Raw genomic sequence first — 21,479 nt, forward strand, 5'->3', positions numbered from 1 at the left:
CTACTCTCTAAGCAGCAGTTATACGCAGCCTAGAGAGCAGGTCTGAATTACCCTAAAACTCCTTCCCTTGTGTACATCTGCAGCCAAATGTGCAAAGGCCGAGACCTCGCTCTCACAGTCCCCTCCTGATAATATTCCAAACATGTCCCTCCTATGTGACCCTCTGTGCTTTGGGTCGATGTCTCTTTCAGGGGAAATGCACGACCTGCGACGGCAGAGACGACAGTAAGGAATATGCCAACATTCGATCCGCCATGAAAGTACTGATGTTTACTGATACCGAGAACTGGGAGATCTCCCGGCTTTTGGCTGCCATATTGCACATGGGCAATCTCCGCTATGAAGGTAATAGGCTCGGCTGCCGGCTCTAGGCCCTGGCTCCGCCCCTGCTTTCTTGCTGATATATTATTACAAGACTGTGGATGTTGTAAAGATCGGTCCAGTGGTAGTTCCGGAGCATCGGCTGACGCGTTTCATTGTGGGATTACACACAACTTCATCAGGGGACGATTAAGGTTATTTCACAATGTAGCCAATCAGATGCTTTACTTGAGGGCTACCACTGGATTCATCTCTACAACATCCTCTGCTTAGTTATTCCAGATAAATGTTTGTATCATTGATTAACCCTTTGAGCGCCATCTCTAAAGAGATGTTCAAAATATTCATGAAAAATTCCACCGTCGCTCACATTTGTTATATAAATTCAAATGAAAAATGTAAAAAAAAAGTAATTGTTTCCTAGCACGGCGCCCCTCCCGATGTTCATCTTACAGCACCTGATTTCATCGCATCGCATGCCATATAGCCGCATGCGATGCAATGCGTTTTTTAATTGTACAAGCACCCTAATGGGTGCTTACAATGTTAAATGCACCCCCACGCCACCCCCACTATCATCACAAAGGCGAAGCGCAAACCTAAAGCATAGCGAGCCCGCGAGGGGCGGCGGTACACGTCCTCCGACCTTTTCATACCCCCACTATCCACGTCGGCATAGAGTTGATTTTAGATAGTGTGGCGAGCGCAGCTAGCCACCGAGCCCGAAGCGTGGCGAGCAGACGCGTAGTACTTTACATGTATTCCGCGTCCCCTCGCGGGGCTCGCTGCGCTCACCACGCTTCGGGCTCGGTGGCTCGCTGCGCTCGCCACACTATCTAATGTCAACTCCACGCCGACGTGGATAGTGGGGGTATGAAAGGGTCAGAGGACGTGTACCGCCGCCCCCGCGGGCACACTGCGCTCGCCACTCTTCGGGTTGGCGTTAATCCTGGGGGTGGCGTTTACTATGGGGGGCCATTTAACATTGTAAGGACCCATCAGGGTGCTTGTACAATAAAAAAATCGTCTACGAACGCATCGTATTCCATTGTATGGCATACGATGCGATATTTTATTTTACAACATCGCATCACATACCATTGTATACCTTATTTAGCACAATGGTATATGATGCGATGGGCGCCGTGCTATGAAACAAGTACCAAAAAAAGATTAGATTTCCTATATAAGGTAAACATTACCAGTCATTATGATGAATACAAATGTTTGCTTGGGCAATTTCCACACCTATTTTTAACAAATTCATTTGGCACTCAAAGGGTTCTTTTCAGATTCTTTTCTAAATTCAGTTTCTTATATAGCGCACACACATTCCGCAGCGCTGTACAGAGAATAGTTGAACAGTCACATCAGTCCCTGCCCCAGTGGAGCTTACAATCTACATTCCCTACCGCATGCACACGCAGACATTTTTAGGGTTAATGGGGCAAGATGTATTAAGCCTGGAGAAGAGATAAACTGGAGATAATGCACCGGCCAATCAACTCCCAACTGTAACTTTCAAGTACAATTCATTGGCTGTGCTCTATCGGATGTGATATCGGCCGATATATATCGAAGCGATCCGAACCAATTTTTGACCTGTTCATAATGATTTTATATAGTGTGGTGAGCGCAGTAATCTGCGTATGCTCGCCACGCTTCAGGCTCGGTGGTTCGCTGCGCTTGCCACACTATAAAAAATCAGCTACATGTGTAGTGGATATTAGTGGGGTTATGAACAGGTCAAAAATTGTTTTGGATCGCATCGATATATAAGCCAATATCGCATACGATATATCGGGCGCCGTGAAAATACACAAGTACCCTTTTACATTATCTCCACTTTATTTCTTATTCAGGCTTAATACATCTGCCCCATTTTTGTTGGGAGCGAATTAGCCTACCAGTATATTATTGGATTGTGTTAGGAAATCAGAGTACCAGGAGGAAACCCACACAAGCACGGGGAGAATGTACAAACTGCACACAACATATGGCACCTGTGTAAAACATAGATAATAAAGACACCTAGATCCTCATCCTATAAGAAATTATCGTTATAGGGTCTTCTGTAATGACTGGCTTAGGCAACACAATGGCTGCCCTCGCTGTGCGCATATGTCAGATTTATTGTATCGCCCATAACCACATATTGTATAAACACAGATTAATACTCCTTACTTTTTCAGCCCGCATGTACGACAACTTGGACGCCTGTGAAGTGGTTTATTCCACCTCATTAACCACAGCGGCGACGCTACTAGAGGTGAGTTTCCCACAGCACGATTTTTTAATCCCGGCACTGGGTTACAGACGGCACTGGGTGCAGCACACATTGTGACAATACTTGTGTCACTGCGATACCTGTTGTCTGCTTTTAAAAGGAAACTATTTTTAAATTGTATTTACTTTTCTTAACATGTAGAACTGAAAGTCGGATTACACGTGATTTTTTTTTTTATTGCCATCTCTCCACCATTTTTTTGTCCTTTTTTTTTTTTTTTAGTTGTTGTTATAAGTTCACAATTGCAGCCAACAGCACCATCTACTGGTGGATCACAATTCTGCAGTTTTAATACATTTTCAATAATCTCCCCAAAAACTTTTTTCATGTTGTTATTATGGTGTAGTGCAGGGCTGGGCAACACCGGCCCTCAAGATGTTAATGAACTACACATCCCAGGATGCCTTGCATCAGTTTCAGCATGGCCACATAGCAAACCTAATGCAAAGCATCCTGGGATGTGTAGTTCATTAACATCAGGAGGGCCGGTGTTGCCCGGCCCTGGTGTAGTGTGTGTAGAATTTGAGGGAAAAATTAATTTATTCCATTCTGGAATAAGGCAGTAACATAACAAACTGTGAAAAAAGTGAAGCGCTGTGAATACTTCCAGGATGCTCTGTACTTAGAAGAAGGGTTAGAGTTATGCGGAGAGAGCGATAGAGTTAGGAGAAGGCAGGGGGCAGGTTAGTATACTTACCGGACCCCTGTCAGCATTGCCTCTACTGGGATGCCAGCACCAGTATTCTGAACACTGGCATCCCAACCGGTGGCCACCATTATTGTTGTTATTATTATAATTTTATTTATAAGGCGCCACAAGTGTTTCGCAGCGCCGTACAAAGGAACAGTACAGGGAGACAAAGCTTAGTATTACATTAAATAAATAACAGAAATAGAGTACAGGTAAAGAGCGCCACAGTACAATACACATTACAGCTTATATATAAGTAGTGAGGACTCAATAAACATACTACTAGAGGCTTGTGGCCAATGATGCAGATGAGTATGTGGACGAAGATGGTCACTGAGTGTTTAAGTATAGGAGAGTTGTGAGTGAAATGTGAAGAGAAGTGGGCTTTGACAACAGAAGGGTAGAGGGCCCTGCTCGGAGGAGCTTACAATCTAGTAGGAAGGGGAGACAGACAGATTACATGAGGTGTAAGCGTGTGGGTGGTGGCTTGATAGCAGGATGTAAACAGACAGGGGGTCGGAGTCGGAGAAGCAGCCTCAGGACTAGTTTATGCAGCAGAAGGGTATGCTTTGATGAATAGGTGAGTTTTCAGTGCCCGTTTGAAGTTTTGCAAGGTCGGGGAGAGTCTAATGGAGCGAGGGAGTGCGTTCCACTGAAGGAGTGCAGCACGGGCAAAGTCGTTATGTATCCAAGCAGCGTTCACTTGTCCAATTCTCATCCAATCCAACCTCCAATCACCAATTATTGGTTGTGTGTACACTTACAAGATCTCTAGTTGCATCCAATCCTGGTCATCCAATTTTACCACAAGGTTGACCAGAATCGCCAATCACTGACCAATATAGAAATGTGTACAGTACACTCCTGAGAGTTCTTCTCCTGATTCATCCCTGTGAGCTGCAGCCGGTCTGATAAAGATTGGAATATACGGGTATAAGGGGATATCGTACTAATAAGCCCCGACTGAAGCTACTGCCACAGACACAAGTTGCGTTTCTCACCCTCCCATTGCCTACTAATGTTTTTCCTCCATGTGCCGCTAATAGGTTGAGCCCCAAGACCTGATGAACTGCCTCACGAGCCGAACCCTTATCACCAGAGGGGAAACCGTGTCCACCCCTCTCAGCATGGAGCAGGCGCTGGATGTCAGGGACGCCTTTGTTAAGGTATACAGAGAAGTATAAACATTATTAGACATCTATGCGTGGCTTGGTGCAATTTGCATTGTGGGAGGGTGGGGAGTCTCTATCTTGCATTATCTGCATTCTGTACAGGATTTCTGATTAAATACTGTTTGGGTGCCTTGCATACATCAAACTAGTTTTGGTTGTTGCCTAAAGGTAACCAGCGATACATCAAGTATATCGGTTGGAAAACTCTTTGCCGACGTTCTTTTAACTAAGTGATTTGTTGACGCACAAAGAATTTGAGTGGAAACATTCTCTATACACAATTGTCTTCTATACACTAGGCACGCCTGCTCACACAGAGATCACATGATGTGATCACATGGTGATAACTTACCTTTATGGGTCTGCGTAAGAGATGACGATAAGTGGTTTGGTTCCATTATGGATGGAGGCGGGAGTAAATACGCCTCCACTTTCTTACAAACTAAAAGCCCCAATATGACCCGTTTTGCTGATCCCCTGACCAGTGTCCATCGATTATCGGGGATTCGTTGGGGAATCTGGGTAATTAAATATTAAAAAAAAAAAACCTGATATACTTCCTTACCATTTTCGATTTGGATCAGGGGGATTATTCTGGTTCACTCGCAAAGGCAAATTCTTTCTCAAATGGACAAAACCATGTGCACTGCAGGTGGGGCAGATGTAACGTGCAGAGAGAGTTAGATTTGGGTGGGGTTTTACTTCAAAGGGAGATCTACATTGCAGTGTAAAAATAAAACCGCCAGTATTTATCCTGCACAGAAACAAAATAACAACCAGACTATAGCGGGGCGATGTCTACCTATTCGCTGGCCGCTGCAAATTCGCTCAGCAGTGATCAGGCCTGAATCAGGCAGATAATATACCGAGCTACATATAGTTTGTTCTTTCTCTGTTCCAGGGAATATACGGCCGCCTGTTTGTCTGGATTGTAGAGAAAATCAACGCCGCTATTTATAGACCTGTCTCCAGTGAACCGAAAATCACCAGGAGATGCATAGGGCTGTTGGATATATTTGGGTTCGAGAACTTCACTGTAAACAGGTAACAGGAGAGCAAATGACACTATACAGGACACAGAGGACAGACTAGGGCCCTTATTCTGGTTGGTGCGGTCGAGCCGCATATGCGGCTCCGACCGCACCAGACGTATCCCCGCCCACACTACGGATCGCCACGGCCGTCCGTACACGGACGGCTGGCGATCCGCACGAAAATGGTGGAGGCGTACGCCTCCACCATGGTGGGAGCTGCCCCCTGCATTCGATGGTCGAGGACCATCGAAGGCAGGGCCGCACGCCGCGGCAGCTCCCGCAAGCTGAGACCACACGGACAATCGTCCGTGTGGTAGCTTGTATGGGGGCTGAAAGCTGACATCCGCCGACGTCAGCTTTCCGCCCCCATGAGTGGCGTCATGCCCTCATTACCATGCGTACGCCCCGCGTTTGCATGGGAACGCCCATGAAACGCGGGGCGTACACATAGGGAAATGAGGGGATGAAGCCCCTCACGCCCCTATACGCCCCCTTTGCGGCGGACGAAATCCGTCTGCGGCGAAGGGGGCTGCACATGCGCAGATTGACCTCTGCGCATGTGCAGAAGAAAAACATCGGCGGTACGGCCGCACGCGGCCCGTACCGCACGAATCAAAATAAGGGCCTAGGCCTGAATGTGTATAAGTTCCAAAAGTGGGCTCCTCTTTCTGGAAAAAGTGGTCAGCACTGCTTTATAAACAGACCCCTTAGTGCCTTCAACAGAATATATATGACACCATTATAAGAAGCAATAGTGTGTTACTAAGAGGCACTCAAGTGTATTGGGAGGCAAACGTGCGTTTCGTCCCTAGAGTTGTTATATTCATCAGTGCATTTATCCAGGGGCGGATCCAGGATAAAATGACAGGGGGGGCACCATGATAAAAAAGGGTTTGGGTGGGGGAGGGGCGGTGTTAGTGGTGCCAGTGTACATGCTAAGAGAGCGGCAGGAGAGGGTGGGAATGGAATTAAAAATAGGCCTGGCATTTAAAGTGCGCAGGCCCACCATGGCGACAAAAGTGAAGGATGTAGTTGTGCGCGCGCCGAAGGCGCGCTCCAGAAAAGGGTGTGTGGCCACTCAACAGGGGGCGTGTCAACACATATATAACTTCTACACATTATGCAACAAAATACTAGACCCCATTATACTTGCCCCTTACACATGATGCCAAATGGAATGAGCCAAAATTCACATAATGCCACATGGATTGAGCCAAAATTCAAATAATGCCACATGGATTGTGTCAAAATTCACATAATGCCACATGGATTGAGCCAAAATTTACATAATAACACACACGGATTGAGCCAAAATTCACATAATGCCAAATGGATTGTGTCAAAATTCACATAATGCCACACGGATTGAGACAAATGCATAAAATGCCATAGGGATTGAGCCAAAATTCACATAATGCCACATGGATTGAGCCAAAATTCACATAATGCCACACGGATTGAGCCAAAATTTACATAATGCTACACGGATTGGGAAAAAATTCACATAATGCCACACGGATTGAGCCAAAATTCTCATAATGCCACATGGATTGAGACAAAATTCACATAATGCCACATGGATTGAGCCAGAATTCACATAATGCCACACAGATTAAGCCAAAATTCACAATACACTTCATAAACAGGGACATTGTCCACCAAAGGCGCGCATTAAACATTTACACCATAATGTCCATTACACGTTAAGTTACACGCCATTATGTCCATTATGTGTTATGCCAAACACCATAATGCCTATTAAAAATTATGCTACATAAGTGCTGCTTCTCTACATGCTCATTGCCAAGGGTTCCATGCTCATTGCCAGAGGTTCCATGCTCGTTGCCATGTGGGATTACATGCTCATTGCCAAGGGGGAATACATGCTCGTGGTAAATGGGGGACAGCCGCCGCCAGGCAGAAGTGATAGCCACTGACAGTGGCAGAGCCTGGCTGTATTCAGAGCACTGCAGGTCCCGGCTATTTGAAATAATACCCCTTTCACACCAGAAAATGCATTCCCAGGTTGGCCCCTTTTACACCAGCCTAGTCCCTGTATTTTCTGGTGTGAGGGGTAGAGAAACCCCCCCCCCCCTTTAACCAGTTATCTCATTTAACCGGCTATATCTTCTGAACCAACTGACCCATTTACATGAGACAAGTATCATATTGAAGAACTTTTGAGTGGGCTTTGATTGATTTTGGTACAGTGAAACTGGAATGTTTGGTTCCAGAGTAATCTGCCCTCAAAATCATGAACAGCCATGAAATTACATTTCAAAAATAAAAAAATCGGTTTACACGCAATATCTCTGGAACCGATTTACCGATTTGGACCATCCTGGTATCATATTGAAGGCCCAGCGATTTGGAATTGAATGATATCAACCACAAGCTTCTGTGATGCCAGGGCGGGAACTGGCAGCCGTCGGAACCGGGTGGGGGTTGTAATTGACGGGACCCATATTATCCTATGGGGAAAAAACGTTACAGGTTTGCCAGGCGATATCTCCGGTTCCCGGGGGGCTAGAGACACGGGGCTGGGCTCGTTGGAAAGCTCTGGTCCTCATCTACAAAATAAATGACAGGGGGGGCACGTGCCCGGGTGCCCCCCCCCCCTGAATCCGCCACTGCATTTATCTAAAGTCTGTGTTTTGTTTATGTAAATAACTTGTGTGGACAGCACCCAATCACCTAAGCCCTCTGTTGGCTCCCCCTCCCCCCGCGGTGTGGCCATTTGTGCGCTACCCCTCAGCTATAGGTTATGGTATATTACATCTACAGTGTCTAGGTCTACTGTCAAAAGGTTGACAACTATCGGTCGACAATAAAATGTTCAATATACATTAGGTTGACATGGGCAAAAGGTCGACATGATCAAATGGTCAAAAGGAAGCCATGCATTTTTACATTGGTGTTTTTTTATTTATTTTTTTGGTGTATGTTGACATAGGTCGACACAGGCACCGTATAAGTGTACCACGCCTCTGGCATGGCTCGTTGCGCTCGGCACACTTGTAATTCAACTGTATGCTCATTTGGATGGTAAAGTACGAACAAGTCATTTTTATTTAATTTTTTTACAAAAGAATCATGAAAAACTCATGTCGACCGTTGGTTATCTTTTTCACGTCGATATTTTGACTGTTGACCTTTTTTCCATGTTGGCCTTTTGACTTCTGACCAATAGTTGCTGACCTTTTGACAGTCGACTTAGACACTGCGTATCTATTGACTGGATTCCGAGCTATAAATCCGCCACTTACTCTGTCGTGTCGCCACTTTTCTCCCAACGCAGCTTCGAGCAGCTCTGCATCAACTTTGCCAACGAGAATCTGCAGCAGTTCTTCGTCCGCCACGTCTTTAAGTTGGAGCAGGAGGAGTATAACTTGGAAAACATTAACTGGCAGCATATCGAGTTCACGGACAATCAGGACGCTCTGGATATGATCGCCATCAAACCCATGAATATCATCTCGCTCATCGATGAGGAGAGCAAGTTTCCCAAGGTGCGACCCACTGTGTCCCGGGCGCGGGGATCCTCGCGGCGACAGATATGAGCATTTATTTATATAAAGCAAGTGGGGTGATTCAGCATGGCAGCATAAGCAGCACCACCCACTGGGCAAGTGAATGCCCGCCCGCCCCCCCTTTGCCGAGCGAATGGCCCCCTTTATTGGGGGCCCCCCCTCCAGAATTTACCTGCCCAAGTTGAAGCCTGAGGCTGTCCCCGGTACCCCTGGGCTGTGGGTACCGTGCTGATAAAGTGTAAAAAAAAAAAAAAAAAGAAGAAAAATAAATACATTTTAAAAAACGTCGTGGGGTCCCCCCCCCACGGCCATAAACCAGCCCCAGGCTCAAAGAGCCGGTCCTGGTTTTAAAAAAATCAGGGAAAAAAACGAATAGGGTTCCCCTTATTTTTTAAACCAGGCCCAAGGGCCGGTCCTGGTTCCCAAAATATGGGGGCCAAAACGAGTAGGGGTCCCCCATATTTTAAGAACCAGTACAAGGCCCAACCAGCCAGCAGGGTAATACCACAGCCGGGGGGAGACTTTTTATGCAAGTCACTCCGGCCAAAGCATTAACCCCATGACCGGTCAGCCTGGGCAGGGGTCCTGCACAGCACATGACTACTCCACAATCATTGATCTCTATTGATGGTGCTGTCAGTGTTCTACATCGATGGGCAACTAAACAATCAATAGGCACCTCTGCTGTCAGACACCAGAATTAGGAGCATCAGTTAGGGAAGGGCGGTGGTCAGTGAAAGCTAGATGGCATGAAGGGGGCAGGATTTAGTGTTAGTTTAGTGCACAAAAGAAAACAATTGTGAATATCTAAGAGGACCAATGGACTTCTGCTATTGATGGAAAAATGTTCGATAGACATCAATACCGATCCACTGAAGGATTGGGGACTAAGAGCAATTCTGCATGGTAAAATTCCAATCATTTTTTTAATATGGTCAGCAAATTGGGGAAATTGACCAGTTAGATTAGCCCGGTTCCCGATCCCAGGAATTGGGGGATCGGGGAATTGCCACAATCCATTGCAGACGTTAACATCATTTTGCCCTTTCCTGTCCTGTTCTACCACAGTGACTAGTGATGGCAGGGGCACCGGGGAGCTCATGCAGTCAACTTCTGTTATCTAAATCTGAAGCTCACAAGTTAGGTTGCAAATAACTTTGATGTCCGCTTATTATTTTGGGAAATGACGTGATGTTCCTGCTATTTTCAGGGCACAGACACCACCATGCTGAATAAACTCAACAACCAGCACAAGTTAAACCCCTATTACATCCCGCCGAAAAATATCTATGAGACGCAATTCGGGATCAACCACTTTGCCGGCGTTGTCTACTACGAAACCAAAGGTGAGAGAATCTTTGCGTGTCATTGGGCAGTATTCAATGTGAAAGTTCTCCGTGCATGGAGAGCGTTTTATTTCGCTCTCCATGCACTCTCCATGTTCCGGAGCCTCCTGCTCCCACTATTCAATGTTTTGAAGACTCGCCGCCACTCGCGGCGAGTCTTAACCCCTGCAGTGGACGAGCGTCCGCGGCAGGGAGCTGACAGGGAGCCGTGGGACGGTGGCATCCAGGGAGATTAAAGTCTCCCTGGATGCCCCAGAACATATGTGGAGGGGAGGGGGCTCCCCTGGACCCAGGCAGCACAGGCTGCCCCCCCCCTATAGCCAGCGGGGGACCCAGTATTCACTGCACCCGATCGTGCATAAGTAACGATCGGGTGCAGTGAATATATGAATATCTAATGAGCGGCTCGAGCGCTCCGGCCCCCTGCTGGCTGCACTGTGTAAAAAAAAAAAAAAAATTAAAAAAAATATTTTTTTTTAAATTAAATATATATTCATGTGCTATAAGCACATGAATAAAAATAACATGCCCCTTCACAGAAAAAAAAACCTGATTTTTTGACACCAAAATTAAAAAAAAAACCCTTTTAGTTTAAAAGTTCACATTCCAGCTCTCCATCAAAAGATTGAGAATTTCTACACGGAGAGAGACGGCGAAAATCACTTAGAAAGATGGCGAATATTTCACATTGAATAGGGTTGCTCGCTTTTGGAGAGCAAAATGCTCCGTCCAAGGCGAAAAAAGCAAAAATTCTCCATAAAACACGGAGAATTTTTCTCATTGAATACTGCCCATTGTGTACATGGTTTATGGAAGGGGTGCGGTAAAATCATACTGCACCCCTTCATAGTGTCTCAGTGATGCCACATTGTAGGATGGGGTGTTCGACTGTCCTCCCAGCCACCGGTGAAGGGGAACTGTTATCTGGGGAAAGGGCGGGTCAATTACAGAAACAAAATAAGTTTGTTATAGGGCTGGTGCATGGTTTTGAGAGGAGCCATTTATGCAGACAGCACCCCATAATGCTGCATCACTGCCTCATCACCTCCCCCAACTGCCGAGCAAACTCTTCTCACATCCTTTGATTGCATTTTGGCACTTTGCGCATAAGCCCTGCACATACACGGAAGTGCGACAATCCCCTAGCTTGTTGAATCAGGCCCATTATTACTAAGCCTAGGATTCTTAGGTTCTCTTCTAACCTATTTTAGGGGGTTATTCAGACCTGACCGATGATGTGCAATTTAGCAGAGCCCTGCTTTCAGAGCGCTGCCGCCCAGACAGTGTGAAATCACGTCCCGTGCAGGTCTGCCAATAGATTGCGGAAATCACGTTGATCGGGGGCTAGCTGCAATTCCATCCGCAACTCGCTCACAATCAAATGATTTTTCCAGTATTGCCAGTCTGTGCGTAACCCTGAACCTGCACTGAAAGCGATATGGGCCCGATTTAACCCGATTCTGTTGGATCAGGCTGAGAAATCAGGTGAAATGGGGCCAAATCACAAGTGTACGACATCCGATCGAATCCAACGCACAGTCCCGTGCGCATTGGACCGGTGGTCAAACGGGCTGCACATAAGTTTAAAATCCTAATCAAAAGACTCTATGCCAATCAGCAGCCGTCCTGTGTTTTGAATAGGATATTTTATTTCTGCTGTGCCCCCCCCCCCCCCCCTCGCATGTAATTTAGTTTTTTAGATACAAAAAATCCAGGGGTTTAATTATTGCATAATGTATGCGGTCAGGGTATCACATGACATTACAGCACCCCTCCCCTGTGCCCCAGCGGCTCCACTCACACCATCTCTCCTCCCTATTGCAGGATTCCTGGAGAAGAACCGCGACACTCTCCATGGGGACATCATACAGTTGGTTCACTCATCCAAGAATAAATTCATCAAGCAGATCTTTCAGGCTGACGTGGCCATGGTGATTATTACACTAAATGACCAGATGTGATATACATTAATATATGCAGAGACGGAGGGGATGTCAGCGGTTAAAAATGCAGACCCTGGCACACCGATAGGGAGAATCCCGATACGTACCCTAACCCTCTACCTCCCTAACCTTCCCTTGCAACAGCCTAACCCTTCCCCCTGCCACTAACCCTAACCCCCTCCCCACTGCCTAACCATAACCCCCCCCCACTAGTGTCTTAACCCAACCCCCCTGCCTCGCCGCCTAATCCTCCCTCACCACTGCCTAACCCTAAAATCCCCCCACTAGTGCCTAAACATCACCCCTTGCCCACAGTCGAATCCCCCTCCCCACAGCCTAACCCTAACCCCCCCACTAATGCCTAAACATCACCCCTTGCCCTGCAGCCTAATCCCCCCCCCACAGCCTAACCCTAAACCCCCCCCACTAGTGCCTAAACCTAACCCCCTGCCCCACTGTCTAATCCCCCTCCCCACAGCCTAACCCTAAACCAACCCCACTAGTGCCTAAACCTAACCCCCTGACCCGCAACCTAATCCCCCCCCCACAGCCTAACCCCCCTCCCCGCAGCCTAACTCTAGACCACCCCCCACTAGTGCCTAAACCTAACCCCCCCCTGCCCCGCAGCCTAACCCTACGGTATACTGAACTCCAGCATCCCCTCCATATGGAGGTGTATTTGTCTAGCGACCATGCCACCATAGCCGGGGTGGCTGGGGGCCAACCTCTCGCACACCCCTACTTACAGCCCTGGTGCAGTCGCACTGATGATGCGTCCTCCTTATACACCACCAGCAGTGGCAGCACTGAACCTTGCACCGGTGGCCCTATGACAGGTGTAGCTTCTCCATCTGTCTATGCCTGCCGCTGTGCCGCTGTCACTCACACTCTTGCAACACTCCTATAGTACGCTCATTAAATGGACCATTTTTGCGTGCACTATTATCCAGGGCCAATCATCACCTGGGAAAGACATCACTTTTGCCCAACATTTCTCTTGCTGCACATCTGGATGGTAACAGTACCTAACGCATCACTTTTGCCGAACATTTCTCCTGCTGCACATCTGGATGGTGACAGCACCTAATGCATCACTTTTGCCGAACATTTCTCCTGCTGCACATCTGGATGGTGACAGCGCCTAATGCATGCGCCGTAGGAGGTTTTAGGGATTTTCACACATGCACCATTGCAAAAAAATTTCCCAGCTATGCGAACATGGGCACTGCCTGTGCTCTGAATCAGGCCCACATGGTGGTATTTAGGGAAGAATACATAGATAAGAAGGTAAGCAATGAGGTGTGATAGCTGTGCTGCCCTTCCAGGTCCCACTTTTTCTCTTTCCTAAGAAGTGGGCGTGTCCCACCAGGCCTCGCCCACAGCGCTCATGGTTGTGATTTGCGCCACAGTCCATTTCAATGCTGTACCCCCCGGAGGAGGCTTCCTCTAGTGTGTGCACCAGGGAAGATAACTTCCAACCTCCCACAAATTAGGATGGTGTTGGCAGGTATGGTTTCTGTAACGTCAGCTGCTTCCAGCCCTGCTAGTATCTGCAGTTCTGCTCATCCTCATACTGACCAGTCTCCATGTATCTCTCTCTTTCCTGTCCTCTCTGCTGTGTTCCTGTCCTGTAGTTTCTCTGTGGCTATCTCAGCAGTGCTTTTGACCAATCATCTACCCCTCCTGCAAAGGTAAAGCAAAGGTCTCTGTTGTATGAACTGCTCCTGCCCCAGTCGCACGGACTGTGCAGGGTCAGTGCGATACATACTGTATATACATACTGTACTTATAGAAGTGTTGTACTGTTGGTATTTGCTTCCTTAGTTTGGTGTGTTACATAGAGACTATAGAGGCCTGTTGTGAGCTAATAGTTGTTGTATTATGGTTGTCTGAAACAAAAGTACAGATATAATGATATAATGCAGAAACAGCAAAGGTTCACTGTAGAGAAACAAGCACTTAAATGTAAAGTAATAATGTCCCCAAATCTCTCACTTTCTGATTCTCACACCCTATTACATTTAGCCCTTGGTGTTAGAAGTGGGGACAGGGCCGCCGATAGGGGGGTGCTGTGGGTACAGCTGTCGCGGGCCCCGGCCTCTGGAAGGGCCCAGGCAGCTCATTTTGCCACCGCAAACCCCCACCCCCACCCCACCCGACTGCCTACGCTGTGCTGCCTGCGTTGCGCTCGGTGCACTGAACGAAGCACAGGCTAGAAATCAGTCCCGGGCCCCAAAATTCCTAGTGGCAGCCCTGAGTGGGGATCTGCACTGTATCACTGGAATGCCACTGCTGGACATGGTCCCCAGGCACAGGAGTTGTTCCAGAGCACTGGAGAGTAGAGAGGGCTATTTCTAAGCGATCCGGCTAGATCGCTTTGAAATTAAGCAGTCCCGCGCGACGCTATCGCCTGATTAGATCAAAATCTGGTCATCGAAAGTGTCCTCTCACCAGGGAACACTGGCCCGCACGGATGGCTCAGCACATACATCGCGGGTGTGCTGCGATGTGTGCTGAGTGATCCGCGCTTAAGCACATAGCTCAACACAGCCTCCCCCATAGCCCCGTCTGTATGCCCCTTAAGGGCGAAATGTTATAGGGTGGGATTTTTTTTGGTCAAAAACCGCCAAAATTGCCCATTTACTGAAAATCGCACATTTCGTAGTGTACAATTTTTGGTTCTTGTGGATTATCACGGCTCCCATCGCATGCCATCGCATGCCATATATAGTGGCATGCGATGCTTACCGATTTTTGACGTTTTTTTACAAAATCGTATGCAATCGCATCGCATGCGGTTTGATCGCATGCGATCGCATACGATTTTGCACTGAAAAGCATCCAAATGCATTGGAATTAGTATTAAACATGTTCAATGGCCCCCAAATGGCATTTTTGAGGCTGTACCACCCCCACTATCAACGCGAACCCGAAGCGTGGCGAGCGCAGCGAGCCCGCGAGGGGCGGCGGTACGCGTCCTACGACCTTTTCATACCCCCACTATCCACGTCGGCGTGGAGTTGAGAATAGAAAGTGTGGCTTCGGACACCTGTGAAGCCCGTGAGGGGATGCGTATACCTGTGAAGGTATCCGCGTCCCCTCGCGGGGCTCGCTGCGCTCGCCACGCTTCGGGCTCGGTGGCTCGCTGCGCTCGCCACACTTTCTATTCTCAACTTCACGCCGACGTGGATAGTGGGGGTATGAAAAGGTCGTAGGACGCGTACCGCCGCCCCGCGCGGGCTCGCTGCGCTCGCCACGCTTCGGGTTCGCGTTGATAGTGGGGATGGTACAGCCTCAAAAATGCCATTTGGGGGCCATTGAACATGTTTAATACTAATTCCAATGCATTTGGATGCTTTTCAGTGCAAAATCGTATGCGATCGCATGCAATCAAATCGCATGCGATGCGATGCAATTATTTAGCATACGGTGCCCATCGTGGGAGCCGTAATAATCCACAAGTACCCAATTTTTTTCCACAGTTTTTCCGTTACCAAAACAATTGCACTTCAAAACCGCATCCAAATGTTTTCTCATAGAAAAATAGCACCCTAAACTTTACCAAAAATCACAAAATCAGTGAGATCTGTGCATGGTTCTGTCCAAAAAAGTGTCTAAAAGTAAAAAAAAAACTTTAAAAAATGGCTTGGGGTCCCCTCTCCAGAGCATAACCAGCCCCGGGCTCATTAAGCAAGTCCTGGTTTCACAAATATGGGGGGAAAAAGAGATAGGGTTCCCCCATTTTTAAGAAACCAGCACCGGGCCCTTGGACCGTTCCTTGCTCCAAAAAAGTTGGGGGACAAAAAAGTAGGAGTCCCCCGTATTTTGGAACCAGCGCCGGGCTGTCATGCCACAGCAGTTGGACACTTTTAACGCAAACTCCCGAACTGCAAAAGCCGATTGTGTGTGTATACAATTCCCCCCCCCCATCCGCTCCCCCTCTTCCCTCTGGGGGGGGGGGGGGGGGTGTTTCAGCGGCCACTACACGAGCTCCAGGGGGTGGGGGTGGATTTTAGCGGGCACCACACGCACTCCAGGGGGGTTGCGGACGATACTGCGGCACGGGGGGGGGGGGGTGTCGGGCGCTTGATGACCAGCGGGGGGGGGGGGGGACTGGTGATACTGTGGCAGGTGCCCGCACCAGTGTCCAGGGGGGGGTGCGGGCGCTTGATTACCACTGATGACCAGCCGAGGGGGGGAGCGCTGATTCACGGGCGGGATCTGGGCGGGGGGGGGGATGCTCACTGACTCACCTGCTCCCCGCTCCCTGCTTTCTATGGTACCTGCTCTCCTCGGCGGCTCAGTACCGCCCTCCAGTGGCCGGCGCCCTAGGCAAATGCCTAAAGCTGCCTAGTGGTGGCGCCAGCCCTGATGGACATCTCTCCCCAGCTAGTCTGGGACTACTCTCACCCAATTAGGGCTGACCTCCAAGGGAGTGTCCCATCTGAGTTCTGGAGGAGTCCTCTCTGTTAGTATACACACAGGCAGCTTCTCAAGTTTGGGGTTCGGGTTTAGCATTTTTTTTAACCCCCTGGATCCTGCTGTAGAAGAGGACAGACCTGCAGGGGAGCATCTCAAGGTGAGCATGTATGTATGTTTGCGTGTTTGAAATAAAACTCTACTGTTATAGGTGTATATGGGTGTATTTATTGTAATATTGGTTGTGCAGTGAGACTACAAATCCTATTGTGCCTTTTAATGCCCACATGCTGGGACTTGTGGTTTTCCAAGTCTCTGCATGTGGGGGAGGCATGCTGGGACAACACTACCCAATGTTAAATGTTTATCCTAAAACAAAATTATCAGCCCGGCATCCACCGCCCAAGGACACAAGGGACAGCCCCGGGCTTCAGCCCTGGACGCCCTTTATTGTGGGGTCCCCACTCCCCCAGGTACCTCAGGGCTGACAGCCAGGGTGATCATGATTCGGCCGGTGGACCTTGCATAAAAAGTGTGTCCCCCGCGGCTGTGACATGACACCGCTGGCTATAGGAGCCCGGTGCTAGTTCCAAAATACATGGGATCCCCAGTCTTTTTGTCCCCCATATTTTTTGAACCAGGACCAGTCCAAGAGCCTGGTACTGGTTTCTTAAATACTGGGGGACCCCTTCACTGCCCCCCCCCCCCCCACTAACGGTACACATCCCCTCGCATGCAGCCATCAAATGGTTTCTCCTTCTTTCTGAACTGACTTTTATTGACAAGCGCTAGGACAAAGTCGGGGCAGACGGCTGATGTCCTGTGATGTCCCAGGAATCGGCCCGTCTGCGGTCCAGGAGAACACCCAGCTTTTCTATGGGGATGCCCAAAAAATGCTGCGTTCCCCTGGTCCGGCCCTGTGTCCTCCCCTTACCCTCCATCCCCGCAGCGAACAGCCAAGCGAGTGTGTAGCTCACCAAAGACGTTCGCTGTCGGGGTTTGCACATGTGCCGAAATACGCATGCGCAAATCCTAACGGGGGGGGGGGGGGGGATGCCTGTAAGTCTCCGGGTGCTATTTATCCATAGTATCCTTAAGGATTTGCAGTGTTGCCTGCACAAACGCCCAATCCCTCCCGCATGCCGATTTCCCCGCAAGCATGCCAATGGATGTTTAGCATACCCCTCGCCACCACCCCAAGCCCCCCACCCGCACTGCTAGGTGCGAACGGGCCGGCGAATAAGCAATTCACTGCACCCGCTCGCACAAAGCATGCCCAGTGACCGTCACTCCCCTGTGGGAACGCGCAGGGGAGCGAATGGATCACAATCCGACAATAGTTGTTTACACAGAAAAGCACGTACAGATCTTCGCCAATAATACTGTAGAGAAAATTAACCCTTTCACGCTACTCTTTCTCTCCCAATTTCTGGCTAAGCCACTCCCATTTCTAATTACGGCCATAACGCCACTTACTTAGTAAACCACCCCCTTTACACACATTTACTCCCACTTCTAACTGCACTCACACTAAGCCACTCCCTCTTCCCCCCATTGGATAGGCTGTTCCCAGGTCAGATTAGTTTACTAACTGGATAATTTAAACTCTCATCTAGTTATTTCCCCATTTACAGTACTGGATAAGCCCTGAGCATGCCCTATATCAAATTTACCCTGCAGTGTAATAAAGCTGCCCAGCATTTTTTGGGCTACATGCAAAAGCAGACATTATTTAACCTGCGTGCAAAAAAATAAATATTTACCCTCCTTGCAATTAACATGGCTTGCTCCACATACAATATTACTTGTTTACACAGTAGTTTTTTTTCTTTGCTTTACTGCTAACCCAGAATCAGATGTGGCAGCCCGGTGGACCCCGAAAGGGCAAAGTGTTTTTTAGTGCTAAAATATATTTGTTGTACCTTTTTTATGTCAGTAAATTTACTGACTGTTGGTAACCATGATAGAAGTAGACTATTACCCTCTCACTCAGCCATGGCATTACTCTGCATGTTGTGTGATTGTGGTGCAGTGTGTGCAGTTTGTCAGTAAAATATTATGCAATGTGTGAGAAATCTGCAGTGTTTGCTGAGAGAGCGGCACTACAGAGATTAATATAGTATTGGAGTGTAGTAGGTCGGAGACCTCCAGCATTGTTCCTGAGACTTCAGCAGTGCAGGGGTTACTTTGATGCTGTAGATTAGCACTTTTACAGTAAGCCCAATCAGGCCTGGTTCCCTGACATAGTGGCAGTGTAGGGTTTATTATGGTGGTGTAGCGCAGCACCTCTGAGCCTCCTGCAGCGGTTTCCTGAGATAGTGGCAGTGTAGGGGTTATTATGGTGGTGTAGCGCAGCACCTCTGAGCCTCCTGCAGCGGTTTCCTGAGATAGTGGCAGTGTAGGGGTTATTATGGTAGTGTAGCGCAGCACCTCTGAACCCCCTGCAGCGGTTTCCTGAGATAGTGGCAGTGTAGGGGTTATTATGGTAGTGTAGCGCAGCACCTCTGAGCCCCCTGCAGCGGTTTCCTGAGATAGTGGCAGTGCAGGGGTTATTATGGTAGTGTAGCACCTCTGAGCCCCATCCAGCGGTTCCCTGTGATAGCGGCAGTGCAGGGGTTATTATGGTAGTGTAGCACCTCTGAGCCCAATGCAGCGGTTTCCTGAGATAGTGGCAGTGCAGAGGTTATTATGGTAGTGCAGCACCTCTGAGCCCCATCCAGCGGTTCCCTGTGATAGCGGCAATGCAGGGGTTATTATGGTAGTGTAGCACCTCTGAGCCCAATGCAGCGGTTTCCTGAGATAGTGGCAGTGCAGGGGTTATTATGGTGGTATAGCACCTCTGAGCCCCATCCAGCGGTTCCCTGTGATATCGGCAGTGCAGGGGTTGCTATGGTAGTGTAGCACCTCTGAGCCCCATCCAGCGGTTCCCTGTGATAGCGGCAGAGTAGGGGTTAATATGGTGGTGTAGCATTGCACCTCGTAGTCTCATCCAGCAGTTCCCTGTAATATCGGCAGTGCAGGGGTTGCTATGGTAGTGTAGCCCCTCTGAGCCCCATCCAGCAGTTCCCTGTGATAGAGGCAGTGCAGGGGTTACTATGGTAGTGTAGCACCTCTGAGCCCCATCCAGCAGTTCCCTGTGATAGAGGCAGTGCAGGGGTTACTATGGTGGTGTAGCACCTCTGAGCCCCATCCAGCAGTTCCCTTTGATAGAGGCAGTGCAGGGGTTACTATGGTAGTGTAGCACCTCTGAGCCCCATCCAGCGGTTTCCTGTGATAGCGGCAGTGCAGGGGTTACTATGGTAGTGTAGCACCTCTGAGCCCCATCCAGCGGTTTCCTGTGATAGCGGCAGTGCAGGGGTTACTATGGTAGTGTAGCACCTCTGAGCCCCATCCAGCAGTTCCCTGTGATAGAGGCAGTGCAGGGGTTACTATGGTGGTGTAGCACCTCTGAGCCCCATCCAGCAGTTCCCTTTGATAGAGGCAGTGCAGGGGTTACTATGGTAGTGTAGCACCTCTGAGCCCCATCCAGCGGTTTCCTGTGATAGCGGCAGTGCAGGGGTTACTATGGTAGTGTAGCACCTCTGAGCCCCATCCAGCGGTTCCCTGTGATAGCGGCAGTGCAGGGGTTACTATGGTAGTGTAGCACCTCTGAGCCCCATCCAGCGGTTCCCTGTGATAGCGGCAGTGCAGGGGTTATTATGGTAGTGTATCGCAGCACTTCTGAGCCCCATCCAGCCATTCCCTCCAAGCAGTTCCCTGTGATAGCGGCAGTGCAGGGGTTACTATGGTAGTGTAGCACCTCCAAGCCCCATCCAGCGGTTCCCTGTGATAGCGGCAGTGCAGGGGTTACTATGGTAGTGCAGCACCTCTGAGCCCCATCCAGCGGTTCCCTTAATAGCGGCAGTGCAGGGGTTACTATGGTAGCGTAGCACCTCCGTTCCCCATCCAGCGGTTCCCTGTGATAGCGGCAGTGCAGGGGTTACTATGGTAGTGTAGCACCTCTGAGCCCCATCCAGCGGTTCCCTGTGATAGCGGCAGTGCAGGGGTTACTATGGTAGTGTAGTGCAGCACCTCTGAGCCCCCATCCAGCGGTTCCCTTAATAGCGGCAGTGCAGGGGTTACTATGGTAGCGTAGCACCTCCGTTCCCCATCCAGCGGTTCCCTGTGATAGCGGCAGTGCAGGGGTTACTATGGTAGCGTAGTGCAGCACCTCTGAGCCCCATCCAGCGGTTCCCTGTGATAGCGGCAGTGCAGGAGTTACTATGGCAGTGTAGCACCTCTGAGCCCCATCCAGCGGTTCCCTGTGATAGCGGCAGTGCAGGGGCTACTATGGTAGTGTAGCACCTCTGAGCCCCATCCAGCGGTTCCCTGTGATAGAGGCCGTGCAGGGGTTACTATGGTAGTGTAGCACCTCTGAGCCCCATCCAGCGGTTCCCTGTGATAGCGGCAGTGCAGGGGCTACTATGGTAGTGTAGCACCTCTGAGCCCCATCCAGCGGTTCCCTGTGATAGAGGCCGTGCAGGGGTTACTATGGTAGTGTAGCACCTCTGAGCCCCATCCAGCGGTTCCCTGTGATAGCGGCAGTGCAGGGGCTACTATGGTAGTGTAGCACCTCTGAGCCCCATCCAGCGGTTCCCTGTGATAGAGGCAGTGCAGGGGTTATTATGGTAGTGTAGCACCTCTGAGCCCCATCCAGCGGATCCCTGTGATAGTGGCAGTGCAGGGGTTACTATGGT

At 49.2% G+C, this 21,479-nt stretch overlaps 1 protein-coding gene across 7 annotated transcripts in view; it reads left to right on the forward strand.

Moving 5' to 3' along the window:
• MYO7A (myosin VIIA) overlaps nt 1-21,479 on the forward strand; it is a 136,955-nt gene that overhangs the window by 58,521 nt on the left and 56,955 nt on the right. For 3 of the 7 annotated variants that reach the window (XM_083170196.1, XM_083170190.1, XM_083170191.1), the window contains 8 exons: nt 192-345; nt 2,514-2,590; nt 4,346-4,465; nt 5,373-5,515; nt 8,804-9,014; nt 10,246-10,381; nt 12,206-12,312; nt 13,959-14,075. In XM_083170196.1, coding sequence (XP_083026322.1) covers nt 192-345; nt 2,514-2,590; nt 4,346-4,465; nt 5,373-5,515; nt 8,804-9,014; nt 10,246-10,381; nt 12,206-12,312; nt 13,959-14,075 — 1,065 coding nt within the window. The remainder of the gene's footprint in view (nt 1-191; nt 346-2,513; nt 2,591-4,345; nt 4,466-5,372; nt 5,516-8,803; nt 9,015-10,245; nt 10,382-12,205; nt 12,313-13,958; nt 14,076-21,479) is intronic. The other 4 variants (XM_083170192.1, XM_083170193.1, XM_083170194.1 and 1 more) reach the window with 2 other exon arrangements.

This window comes from Crinia signifera, chromosome 2 (assembly GCF_055691185.1).
Source record: "Crinia signifera chromosome 2, ASM5569118v1, whole genome shotgun sequence".
Taxonomy (NCBI): Eukaryota; Metazoa; Chordata; class Amphibia; order Anura; family Myobatrachidae; genus Crinia; species Crinia signifera.